This window comes from Oncorhynchus kisutch, linkage group LG16 (assembly GCF_002021735.2).
Source record: "Oncorhynchus kisutch isolate 150728-3 linkage group LG16, Okis_V2, whole genome shotgun sequence".
NCBI classification, from domain to species: Eukaryota; Metazoa; Chordata; class Actinopteri; order Salmoniformes; family Salmonidae; genus Oncorhynchus; species Oncorhynchus kisutch.
In genome coordinates, this window is record NC_034189.2 from 51,896,506 (window position 1) to 51,910,765 (window position 14,260).

At 42.8% G+C, this 14,260-nt stretch overlaps 1 protein-coding gene across 1 annotated transcript in view; it reads right to left on the reverse strand.

The window, feature by feature from the left end:
* LOC109875975 (tetraspanin-7) overlaps nucleotides 1–14,184 on the reverse strand; it is a 28,436-nt gene extending 14,252 nt beyond the window's left edge. The window contains exons 1-2 of the mRNA XM_020468432.2: nucleotides 14,116–14,184; nucleotides 13,079–13,371 (exon numbers count right to left, since the gene is read on the reverse strand). Of these exons, the coding sequence (XP_020324021.1) occupies nucleotides 13,079–13,159 (81 nt within the window). The 5' untranslated portion in view covers nucleotides 13,160–13,371; nucleotides 14,116–14,184. The remainder of the gene's footprint in view (nucleotides 1–13,078; nucleotides 13,372–14,115) is intronic.
* Nucleotides 14,185–14,260: the final 76 nt, after the last annotated feature.

Here is a 14,260-nt window from a genome sequence, read left to right on the forward strand (position 1 = left end):
CGTCAGCTATGACAATTTTCCCTCCGGACATTCTCCTCATCCATCTATCACTGCAGCTGCCGGCCTCGCAGAAATACAAAATGAGGTTTGTGAAGATAGTGGTACAACCACATGCTGTTTTTTACTGTCGATGGGTTCGAGGTAATATTTCTTGGCAAGCTACCAGCACCCGTATGCAGTCCCAATACATCTGGTTGATAGCAAACCATTTGTGGCTGTTAATATACAGAACAAGAAAGGAACTAGAAATAAGAGCACCATGACAACTCCTCAGACTTTGAAAAAGGTCCATCCTGATGGGTAGATTCATGTTGTTTTCTGTGACAACAGAGTAAGGCAGACGCCAGGACAGCATGGGGTCACCACTGTCACCACTCAGAGGATTAGGATGAACAGTTGGGGATTTTTATGTCATGACGTTGTTCCAAGCAGAGTTGCCACTGAAGGTTGAGCTCTAAATGTTTTTTTGATGTCAGGATTGCTCATATCCAGAGACACTTGATGTAGATGAAATGTAATGTAGCGGCCTAGCTGGCTGAGCTAGCTTGAAAAGATCCACAACTCACCCCAAACTTTTCTAGACAGGACTAGACTTCCAAGAACTGAGGTGGCACGATATGTACTCTAGTATGATTTCACTTCCACATCTCATAGTGTGATACGTAGAGGTGTCAGAATCCTGTCCTGGAGCTGAGGTATTGGGCCGACAGCAACAACTGTTCAACCTGTTTTGATTGTCTTACTTATTGCTCTCTTCTAGCACTCTCCTGACTCTCCTCAAAAGACTGGCTCAGTGATACCATGAACATCCACAGAAAAACACTAACAGAAAGAGATTTGTCGCCAAACAATAATGAATAATTGATTAGATTTAGAGAGCTTTTCCAGATGCTCAGACTAGACGCTTCACATTGTGTAAGAGGAAACACACGTCATCCACCACCACTGGGCAGGGACTGTGATTGGAGGTGCCTCTATGTATAAATGAGAGGGCTGGGGCCGAGGGCTGGGGCCGAGGGCTGACTAATGGTCTGACCATCTGTCCTGGCAGGTGCACTGACGCTCATGCAAACATGAGAGGACATCGCACCTTTATGCTGTGCCACTGTGAGCTGCAGGAAGAGCCTTTGAGATAGAGCTTTAGCTTCGGTAGAAATACAGTAAGGGGAACATGATGAAGAGACACACATGCAAGGCATTTAGGTAGGAGACCCTCTTGGATCATTATTATTCTGTATCTGAAAGCCAAGCAAGGCACTTGTGTTTGCTTTGGTGTTGCATCAACAGGAATTGCTGCTCTGTTTTGCTCTGTTCTGTTTTGCTCTGTTCAGCCCTGTTCTGTTCTGTTCAGCTCTGTTGTGCTTTGTTCTGTTCTTTTCTGCTCTTCTCTGTTTGGTTCTGCTCTGTTTCTTTGGATCCTGATGTTCCTGGAGCAGGGAAGCAGGGGGAGCCACACCCCTATGTTCCCTATAGGATTCCAGCCACTCACAGCAGGATTACAGTCACACTCCATCCTCCCCTAGGAGCCAGCTAAACAACACTGAGCCACTTCCTGACAGATTAAACACAGCACATTAATGATGCCTGGAGGAAACCACCAACAACAACAGAGCAGACACCTTTTAACAAGCTGCTCATCTGGCTCACACCCTCATCCAGCTTTTTTCCTTTAAAAACAACACGGCTACAATCAAACCAGACAGACAAAAGAAGCTGTGGGAGATACAGGGACTCAGTGTGTCCCCAGAACAGTCGCTCACTGGATGGCAGAGCGGGAGAATTGGCAGGGAGGGTGATGTAGAAATGAAAAGAGCACTTTAGATTTCAAAGGGGAAACGCACCCCTCCTTCTCCCCTTAGCAGAGACATGATCAAAGGTACTGTTGTTCTATGGGCGCTCAAAGCCAGGCTCTTATCGTTGAATCTTGTTCAAATAAAATGTTTTTTGTTGTTGTTATTTATTTGTTTACTTTAGGATGGGGGGGGGGGGGTTGAAGGGGGACTAGAATCAGAGTGAAAATGAAACCCCAATCTGAATTCTGTTACAGAAATCTACCTACCTACAGGTTATGGAAAATGTGCTCTTTTAGAATTTGTCCAGCAGGATAATTAAAAAATTAAAAAACAAAAACACTATAGTAAATACTACAGTAGTGTCTACAAAACCACTATAGTAAATACTACAGTAGTGTCTACAAAAACACTACAGTAAATACTACAGCAATGTCTACAAAAACACTATAGTAAATACTACAGTAGTGTCTACAAAAACACTATAGTAAATACTACAGTAGTGTCTACAAAAACACTACAGTAAATACTACAGCAATGTCTACAAAAACACTATAGTAAATACTACAGTAATGACTACAAAAACACTATAGTAAATACTACAGTAATGTCTACAAAAACACTACAGTAAATACTACAGTAATGACTACAAAAACACTATAGTAAATACTACAGTAATGTCTACAAAAACACTATAGTAAATACTACAGTAATGACTACAAAAACACTATAGTAAATACTACAGTAATGTCTACAAAAACACTATAGTAAATACTACAGCAATGTCTACAAAAACACTACAGTAAATACTACAGCAATGTCTACAAAAACACTATAGTAAATACTACAGTAATGACTACAAAAACACTATAGTAAATACTACAGTAATGTCTACAAAAACACTACAGTAAATACTACAGTAATGTCTACAAAAACACTACAGTAAATACTACAGCAATGTCTACAAAAACACTCCAGTAATAATTTGTGCGTGCGTGACAGCATGGATCAGAAAGTTTGATTTCGCTTGATGGCAGCCCTAACAGTATTACAATGATTGCTTTGTTAAATTCACTCAGTCTATGTAGTGAGTGGTCAATAACATTCCCCTCTGAAATACAAACATTCTACTCCAGAGGACTTTGGTGTTTCTAGAGTGAATCTGTGCTTCTAATGTAACCAACTGGAACTACAACAATGATAGAACTCCAAGATGACTCTGGAATGCATGTTGATGGGGGTCAACGACAGAATTCTCTACATCATTGGAGGTAACGAACACAGACAAAGAAGACAAGAAGGGAAGTGTTGTGCTCGTCAAGGTGGATAATGACATCCTAAAATGGTCCTTAAAGTGACAGCCATATTGTGCATCCTTGGCTGAGCACACCATAGGCTTTCTTCTCGGCACTACTGTTCAAACCCAGAGGGATTGACTGTGCTTCCGAAGTGGAAAAAGAAGATGGAAATGATTGCATTTATACTGTACATTAGAGTTGACTACTCTGAGCTATACAGTAGTAGCTGAAAGAGCTAGCAGAGACTGAAGGTAAGGGGACCTCTCAACCATGGTTTATATGTAAATGTCTGTTCACTTTTGATTAATGAGAGGGAAGGAGAGGGAGAGAGAGACAAAGAGAGAGGGAGAGAGAGACAAAGAGAGAGAGAGAGAGAGACAAAGAGAGAGAGAGAGAAACAGGGACAAAGAGAGAGGGAGAGAGAGACAAAAAGAGAGGCAGAGAAAATGTGAAAGAGAAACAAACGGAGATGGCAGAACGAGGGGGATAGAGAGATTCACATTATTCACTGGTGCTGGCAGGGTTTCTGAGTTGGACTGATCATTAGTTCACTAAAGGCTCAACATGGTGCCAAATAAAGTACGATGCTTGGGAATGAAACTATAAGCTCAACAAGGCTCCCTTGCTCTCTCAGCAAAGCTGTGGGTCCATTCTACAGTGAAGGCACCAAACTAAACCAGGCAATACACAGAACCAACGGGGGAGTTCATCTCCATGGCAACGGCAGTCTCAGCAGCCTGCCTGCCTGCCAGCCAGCCTGCGTGGCCGTGAGTGTTACTATTGTGCTGTGTTGGTCTCACTATAACCTGCCATTGTCCCTGTTTTCACACCCAATACTTTTCTTCTGCGCCATGTTGTTATTGGATAGGTGTAATAACAGGCAGCCTCGCAGGCAGCAGTGTTGTTATTGACATAGGTGTCATAACAGGCAGCAGTGTTGTTATTGACATAGGTGTAATAACAGGCAGCCTGGCAGGCAGCAGTGTTTTTATTAAATAGGTGTAATAACAGGCAGCCTGGCAGGCAGCAGTGTTGTTATTGGATAGGTGTAATAACAGGCAGCCTGGCAGGCAGTAGTGTTGTTATTGGATAGGTGTAATAACCGGCAGCCTGGCAGGCAGCAGTGTTGTCATTGGATAGGTGTAATAACCGGCAGCCTGGCAGGCAGCAGTGTTGTTATTGGATAGGTGTAATAACAGGCAGCCTGGCAGGTAGCAGTGTTGTCATTGGATAGGTGTAATAACAGGCAGCAGCGTTGTTTGGGTTTTGCACTGCCTGGCTCTCCAGTCCCACTGAGGGATTAGCAGCATCCATTTTCTCCTCTGCCTGTGCCCTGTGAGACTTCCTGGTATGGGATAGATAAGATATACTTCATATTGTTTACATATCTCCAGTGGAGGTATGGTGTCTGGAAATAAGCCTGTTTTTATTGACCTGGAGTCCAGCGTGACATTAGGCCTTGTGAGTCGCTAGCTAGCACAAACACGACACAAATGTTTCACATCAGGTGACAAGCCAGCCAGTGAGGAGCCTGTTCCCCTCCACCTGCTGAGTCAGGTGGCTGTCAGTGTGACCCCCAAACAATTGGTTGGCCCTGAGACATTTTATTGGCACACAATTCACAGTGGAGCCCATACCACAGTGGCCAAACATACTGGACCTTTAGGAGGGTCTCATTTTCAGGGACCGAAGTGAAAACGTTGGAAAGACAGCAGGTCTATCTGGAGGAGGATATCGTCTTGTTTAAATGTCTTTTGAAGGGCACCATAGTGATTCGTCTTATAGTTTTTATTGATTAATTTGTTGCAATTATTATTAGTCGTACGGTATATTACATATGACATATTACAGTCACCTGATGGCTTTGCAGGAAAGCCAAACTTAATGTGTGAGCTGAGCACTGCATGCATGTTAAAGACGTGAAGCACGGTAACACTCTCACGCCATCCGACAGGCAAACAGACATCAGTGCACTTAATATTCCCCCTGATCCAGCGGCTCACTGTCATTGGTTCACGGGTCAACAATGACTCATGTTTAATGTCTTCCTGTCGGATATAGCCTTCCTACTAAACCAGGGAATAGCAAGATCCCCTATGAATGCCACATCACTTATTGGGGGATCAAGCAACCCCCAGCCATAGCTAGCCTTGCCCCTGGCCGGCCACTTGCCTAACCTGAGACAGCCATACACTAGCTACGGCCTTCTGAGGTTGTCTTAGAGGCTAGTTCTGGGAGTTGGTTGAGTATGACAAAAAACAACCCAATCTCTGAAATGGATCTAAATTCATGCAAATATAGTGTATCTACTACAAGGAACACATCATGTTTTAAAAGATAAAGAAGCAAAACAAAGGATTAAAGGCCAGGTGCAAGAGGTTTAAAGGTCTGCTTTCAAAGCCATACAGATTTGGATATATGGCTTTAAATCATCAACAATGAAGGACATATGCTACAACAACACCGCGGTGCATATTGTCAGTAGGTCTACAGCTGAATCTATAAAGGTGATCACTAGTCTACAATGTAATGCTCATCCAATGTGTTGATTTGTGACAAGCAAACTGTTAAACTACTGTACATTTCCCATAATGACAATCAGTAGTGCTGTGAAAGAGTCAAATGACCCAGCCATTGAGAATGCGTTTGTTGGGTGAGCGTCCAAATCACCTCATGCTGAACATAGCTGAGATGCTAACAGCTGCCTGCTCACTCTACTGTGTTCACTCACACATAGGGAATGATGGAGAGTGATCAAAGTCAATCCAAAGCATTCAGCACCTCATCCCAGGCTGCAGGCTAAGTTTAGGCCATGTTTCATTACCGGCAACATGTAAACCCTGACTAAGAGTCAGAGACACTGTTGGTTCAACGTCTATTGGTTCTAAATCTAACACACCACACAATTACTGGAATTTTCAGCCACCTTGGAATTCCTCAATCACAGACTAATTGGTTGGATGGCCGGCACTGGATGACCTCTGTGGCTATTTCACCTTTGAACCCCACTTGGTTGGAAGTCTGAAGGGAAGTTCTTAATGATATATTTTCGAGCTGCCTCAGTGATGGGCAGTATCCCGGCTGCCCGGAGAGATCTATACGCACCGAGACCAGAAGTCCATCACTCTAAATCCCTTACTTTCTTCAGTCTCTTGTGTCGTGTTACTGTAGTCCTTGGGCTCTTTTATTAATCATCTCTTCTGCAAGGGAGGCGAACAAAGTGTGTTCCCCGCCACTGTTTCGGTAAAAAGCTGGGGGTGGTGCTGGAGAAATGTAACCACTCTCAAATTAATAGACAGAGCTATGTGTGCAAAATAACTCATATCAAAAGTATAATTTAAACCATGTTTTGAGGCTTTACAATGTTTGTTTACATTTACTTGGTTTACAAACATTGGAGTAAAACAAGGTTATATTGTGGTTTATGATGGGGTACGACAGTTGAACGAACCTCATGAGGCTTTTATAAGTTATATTCTTCACTAATCAATGGGTACATATCATTAATTTACAAGTTTAAAAAATGAATGTTGCAACGGCAGATTGCCCCATTTACGTTGTTTTCCCTTTCTGAGAAGAAAATAAGTGACCTTTGGACCAGTGTGGATGCTGTCGCCAAGCAACCAATGTAACTAAGCGGTGCCAGGCCAGATCCAGATCAGATCCAGGCAGCTCCTATCAGGCAGATTTAAATGCATTACCCGTTCGTTAACACAGCCGCAGCTAAGCCTTACACATTGTAAGCTTTAGCTGGAGCTTCTACAGCCTAGCTTTCAACCTGGAGACCAGAGGTTGTTTCCTCTTGAGGCCTTCAGTAATGGGTTTCAGACAGAGGTGAGCTAGCTAGGCTAATGTCGGTCTGAGGAGGGAGTCCACCAGACGGTGGAGATGATGATAGTGTAGAGGGGGATTTGTAATGAATACTGAGAAACAGATACATGTAGGATCTTAATTTGATCAACCTGTTGCAGGACACCTTTCTTGGAGTGAATTTCAGGTTTAAAAAGGCTTCTGAAGTTTGTAATTTCCACTTGTCCCTTACGAAAAATGTATTAACCCCTACAAGAATTTCCATGAATTCTAATCCACATAATAATGAACATGTCCTGTTGCTGCAGGATTATTTTCCTGCTGTAGCAAACTGTCTCAAATGAAGATCTGTATGAGCAGCGCTAACAGAGTGGACAAGGAGGCGACTACTGATATGGTTGCCTGGGAGATGTGTGCTGGGCTGGTGGAGTGTAACTGTTTGTCTCTGTTAACCATACTCCTAGCTGGCTGAAGTAGATGGGTAAAGGTTTTAAATCCTTGTTATTTCAACTTCTCTTGATGACATTTTAACACAGAATCAACATCCGTTTTTTTTAAAAGTATTTATTTGAAGTTTAATTCACGTTTGTTGACAATGATATATGAGCCAAAATTGAATATTGATCTGATGTTTTTGCTCAGTTGGCAGCCTAGCCAATCTCCTATGATTATTTAGAAATAACTTTAGCTGAGCACAGCCATTTAAATGCTGTACAATAAGACGCACAATCACATTCTCCGAGGAATAAGCCCCAACAAAAGCCTGGTACAGAGGGAACACAAAACACACAATACATTATGCTTCTTTAATAATATGCCTCCACAGCATGAATTAGGCCAAGTCTTAGGGCGTCTGTCTGTTCTTGGCCTACTGAACAAGCTGCCATTCCTACTACACAGAGAAGCCTAATACCAAGAGGCTATGGGATTGTCTATCAATGTACTGCATCTGTAGTCTTGTTTTAGCAAAGCTACACAGTCTTCAAGCTACAGTTCATAGAAAACATGTATATGAAGGGGAGAAACTCTGCAAAAGGGTATGGCCTGAGTGGACTTGAAAACGTAGATGTTATCCATAAAATCAGACCATCTTACACTCTTGGAAAGAAAGGTTCCATAAGGGCTTTGCAGCTGTCCCCAGAGGAGAAACCTTTTTGGATCCAGGGAGAACTCTTTTGGGTTCCAGGTAGAACCCTCTATGGAAATAGTTATAAATGGAACCCAAAAGGGTTCTACCTGGAACCAAAAGGAGTTCTTCCAAGGGTTCTCTTATGGGGACAGCCGAAGAACCCATTTTGGTTCTAGATAGCACCTTTCTTTCTAAGAGTGTACAAGTTGAAAACCAACCCATAAAAATAAGTCTGGCCAATGGTGATGGTGTACATTTACAGCACAAACCTAACGACAACTAGGTCAATCTTCAGTCCCTGCAGAAATCTTAATTGAGGAAATGACACTCCCGGCCTGACATTAAATGAAGCCTTTAATAGCCTGACCCTACCAGCTACCATGTTAGAGAGCAGAGTTACACATTATTATCAGGTTAATTAGATGATTAAAAGGTGCTTGTGCAAAACAGCATTTCAAAATAAAAGTTATTTGTTGTCTTGACACTGACAGTCTTGTACCCAAAATGATATTTCTCCAAAATAACAGTAGTAAATCTAACAATGTGTCACGCCCTCCCTCCGGCGCTCGACATCGCCGGTCTACTAACCACCGGTCCTGGCAACCCACAGTTTTCTCCTTGATTACCGCCCCTTTATTTATCCCTCAGTGGTCTTCAGTCACTAGATGTTATTGTTTTCTCTCACGTTATGTACCTCAAGAAGACAATAAACACAGAGAATAACATGTCAACATTGAATGGGGAGAAAATGTGATCAGAACTACGATTACTGGTCCTATTGTGTCATGTTTGTTAATTTGCTTCGGTTCTTATTTAAAATCACCTTCTTTACCATTTTGCTGACTCCCGGCATATATACGTTACACAATGCTAAGCCCTTGGTTTACTACAATGTGACGAATGGAGTGAGAAGTGCTGAGTAATTATGCCAAATGTGTCAGATACTCTCACAGTAATCATGCAAAGAACCTTTCTGGTACTGGTCCAGGCAACAGCAGTAAATAACAGATTGATAGCCAGGCTCTAGGTACACTCTTAGAAATAAATGTGCTATCTAGAACCAAAAAGGTTATTCGGCTGTCCCCGTAGGAGAACCTTTTGATGAACCCCTTTTGGGTCCAGGTAGAACAATTTTAGGTTCCATGTAGAACCCTTTCCACAGAGGGTTCTACATGGAACCCAACATAGTTCTACCTGGAACCAAAACTGTCCTACCTGGAACCAAAAAGGGTTCTCAGATGGGGACAGCCACAAAACGCCTTTGGAACACTTTTTTTCTAAGAATGTAGCCATTGTTGGGGTTGGAGCTCTTGGCATAGAAGTTAGAGACAAAAAGAGTAGGCACCCAGAGCAGAATGACAGCTGAGCTGGCCTCAAACAACCTCCCCCTGCCAAGCTCTCAAACAACCTCCCCCTGGTAAGCTCTCAAACAACCTCCTCCTGGTAAGCTCTCAAAACAAGTAAGACAGCAGAGCAGAGGCAATCTGTCTCATCCTGTCTCTGTTTATCTATGTCTCTCTGCAGTCCATCCTCGTACATCTGTCTGTCTGGCTAGGGAGGAAAACGGCCTCTAATATGTTTAGTTAAGCAGGCCATATGGCTTTCTTTGTCTAAGTGGCCCTCAGGTCAACATCAATGGAGTCTGCTTGTTGGAGAAGGAATGGGTCTATTTTAATACAAGTATAGCTGCAGCGGGTGGCTGGCTGACTTGGTGGATGGGTCAGGGTGGCTGGGTGGGTGCATCAGGGTGGGTGGGCCAGGGTGGATGGGCCAGGGTTGATGGGCCAGGGTGGGTGGATCAAGGCGAATGGGTCAGGGCGGATGGATCAGGGCAGATGGGTCAGGGAGGGTGGGTCAGGGCGGGTGGGTCAGGGCGGGTGGGTGGGTCAGGGCGGGTGGGTCAGGGCGGGTCAAGGCGGATGGGTCAGGGCGGATGGGTCAGGGCGGATGGGTCAGGGAGGATGGGTCAGGGCGGATGGGTCAGGATGGATGGGTCAGGGCGGATGGGTCAGGGTGGATGGGTCAGGGCGGATGGGTCAGGGCGGATGGGTCAAGGTGGATTGGTCAGGGCAGATGGGTCAGGGCAGATGGGTCAGGGTGGATGGGTCAGGGCGGATGGGTCAGGGTGGCTGGCTGGGTGGATGGGTCAAGGTGGTTGGGTCTGGTTTGGTTGTTTAAGCAATAAGGCACAACTGGGTGTGTTATATGGCCATTATACCACAGGTAAGGGCTGTTCTGGATACAGCCGTTAGCCGTGGTATATTGGCCATATACCACAAACCCCAGAGGTGCCGTATTGCTATTATAAACTGGTTACCAACTTAATTAGAACAGTAAAATGTACTTTTTTATCATACCTGTGGTTTACGGTCTTTCAGACAATCAACATTCAGGGCTCAAACCACCGGGTTTATAATATTCAATAAGATAGAAACGTAGGTTGTTGCTGTTGCGCTGTGCATAGAACCTATAACATTAAACATCCCTCCAAAGCCCAACCCAATTTCAAGAAGCCAATAAACACAGAGAATAACATGTCAAAATTGAATGGGGAGAAAACGTGATCAGAACTACGATTACTGGTCCTATTGTGTCATGATGAATGAGCCAATTTTATTTGTATCCGACTCCCTCCACATTCTTGTATTGTAATGTTGCATCCCAGAGTGAACACAACACCGGTCCACTACATATAATCGGAGCAATTTATCTCATTGGAGTGGGTCTTTCTGTTCAATCACAGTCTAAGTGGTAATGCCCTGTAGTCCATGTACTCCTTAAAGACATCCTCCAGTGATTTTCTATCTTTTTCTGTTGAAAGGTGATAACCCAAGCATGAATACACTACCATTCAAAGGTTTGGGGTCACTTAGAAATGTCCTTGTTTTGAAACAAAGGCACATTTTTTTGTCCATTAAAATAACATAACATTTATCAGAAATACAGTGTAGACATTGTTAATGTTGTAAATTACTACTGTAGCTGGAAACGGCTGATTTTTAATGGAATATCTACATAGGCGTAGAGGCTTATTTTCATCAACCATCACTCCTGTGTTCCAATTGCACATTATGTTAGCTAATCCAAGTTTATAATTTTAAAAGGCTAATTGATCATTAGAAAACCCTTTTGTTAGCACAGCTGAAAATTGTTGTTCTGATTGAAGAAGCAATAAAACGGGCCTTCTTTAGACAAGTTGAGTATCTGGAGCATCAGCATTTGTGGGTTCGATTACAGGCTCAAATGGACAGAAACAAAGAACGTCCTTCTGAAACTCATCAGTCTATTCTTGTGCTGAGAAAGGAAAGCTATTCCATGCGAGAAATTGCCAAGAAACTGAAGATCTCGTACAACGCTGTGTACTACTCCCTTCACAGAACAGTGCAAACAGGCTCTAACCATAATAGAAAGAAGAGTGGGAGGCCCAGGTGCACAACTGAGCAAGAGAACAAGTACATTCGAGTGTCTAGTTTGAGAAACAGACGCCTCACAAGTCCTCAATATTATTTACAATAATGGCCTACTTGTAAATGCTCCAATTCACACACTTATCAAGAGAACATCCCTGGTCCTCCCTACCGCCTCGGATCTGGCAGACTCACTAAACACAAATGCTTCATTTGTAAATGATGTCTGAGTGTTGGAGTGTGCCCCTGGCTATCAGTCTGGTTTGCTTAAAATAAGGAATTTGAAATGGTTTATACTTTTATTTTTGATACTTAAGTACATTTTTAGCAATTCCATTTACTTTTAATACTTAAGCATATTTTTTACTGAGTGACTTTCACTTTACTTGAGACATTTTCTATTAGGGTATCTTTACTTTTACTCAAGTATGACAATTGATTACTTTTTCCACCACTGCTGCTGTGCCTCGTGTAAGGGACTCCTGCCCCACTAACCTATGGGACTGACTGAACCACGCCTACTCTCATCCTTCATAAGCATATATTCCATATGGACCCATGTATGTAAATGCAGAGAGAGGGCATGCCCTGCCCTGTGCTAAAATAGATGTAGACCCCTATCCTTTGATTACATCCTGGGTAACTTACCCCTTTCCTTCCTCAAAAGCAATAAGATCATTCATCCAATACAGTGAGACAATTATAGGCTATCTCAATAAATAAGAGGCATAACACCCAAACAGTACTCTGTCTCACACACATAATTCAACCAATTGGGGTGGTGATACAGGAGAGTTTGCGCCTTTGCTTTAATGGGCACAGTGTCCATCATGGTACTTTGAGAACCTGCCACCATTTGATGCATTGAACCTCCCACCATTGGGTATCACATTATTTGGATAGTCCATCTGGAGATGTTCTACAGATTATCTACAGGCTATCAGTAACATTTCAACTAACTATCTACTAACCCTAACCTTAGCCCTAGCCCTAACCCTAACCCTTATTCTAAGCCTAAACCCTTATTCTAAGCCTAACCTCTAACCCTTATTCTAAACATAACCCTAACCGTAACCTTATGAAGCAGTTGCTTATCAACAGATAGTTTGTTGATAGCATGACCATCTGTAGAGCATCTACAGATGGAAAATCCGGACTATCCAAATAAAGTGTGACCAGATGTTGATTAGGTTACCTGTTGGACTATTCTTAACATTCTTACAACAGCATGCGAATGTTAGTGTCCACTTACAAAATCACAGGAAAAAGAAATGTAACAAACAAAAAATTATAATGAATGATGGCTTCGTCAGTATTAGCGAAAAAATATGAACGACATTTCACATAATCAACATTTGTTTCAATATTTATAGCCTACTTAATACAAATATATTTCCTAGCCTATAGAAGAAGAAAAAACTCTTCAAACGTTATAATAATGCTAGCCTATAATAAAGATAACGGTCCACGCAGCGCGCCCACTAATAAACATGCACTTGTTCCAAGGCAGCAGCCTGTGCGCACCGCACAACATCCGTTTTTTTCCAACGTAAACTATTCAATCATACCATTCACAAACTAGATTATTACCTACATATTACATTTAGGACGACAATAAACTATCGCTTTGACATGTCTGCTTACCCAAAACACGAAGGAATAGACGACGAGGAGCGTTTTGAGGCAGGTTATCACTGGTTTGGTCTCCATTCTTCTTGATGCCATTCTACTGTAAAATGGGGCGCTGGGTTTTCAGCGGGGCTGCGTTGCTGTGATTCTCCACTGGGCTTTGTTGGTTCAGTTGATCCACCCGCAGTCTTTCACAGCGCAGTCGCTCTCTCCTCACTGGCCGTAAATGAATGAGCTGCAGGTGGTTCTACAGGCCTCAGACCTCTCCATGCGCCGTCTGGCGGGGTTCACGGGTTACTGTGAAAACCCTGATCAATGATTATTATGGGGTGTATATAACAGGTGTTACAAAGTCAATTAATCATTTTAAAATACGTGTTGCATTTTATGTGAAAGTCGTTACAAAAACATTATAATACTGGTTTAAAGACAAAGCCTATTTATTGCACTTAATTTTTTTTTAAACGATTAGGGGTACAACTATTGGAAAGAAATTAAGCCACAAATTAAGCCACAAGTCTTTTGCTCAATGTAAAAGCAAGATGGTTGGCTGCAAAGGAGGTATTGCCATTTGGAGAGTGACTAAAGTTCATGTGATCATCTGACAAGGTGTGAAAAGTGTTCACAGACTGGTAACAGAATTGACAGGCTGGTGTTCCATGTGAGATGCTTGAGATTGCAACGTATCGTGAAACTGCAAGGGAAAGATCTTAGCAACCAACGGGGGCATAGGCTCCACAAACACAGTCTAATAGGCCAGTTAACCTCGTCCAGGCTAACTGTGAAGTCAGGAGGACTTCGAGAGTTAGGTGTTATAGCCAGACTAAGGGAAACCTAGCCACAGAGTTAAAAAAAACATATTTGACCATGGGTGTATTATTAGTTGATTCAGTTGATTGTCTGTTGCAAAACCGGTTTGAACGAAACGGAGAGATTGCCTAACTGAATTTGTCCAATAAAAACTATTGGTTTTACGTTTGGAGTAAACGGTATCCGACTAATGAATACACCCCTGGCACTGACCGCACAAAAAATACCGGTAACTACCTTACCCTCTTATCTGTCGGCACGTTCCTCTGCCCAGGTGTTCCTTACGCCTGCCACATCTTACAACGCCTGGATAGGTATTTAACATATCAGCTAACCGCATCATAATGTTATAGCAATCTGTCAGTCGATGACACAATCGATGACGTT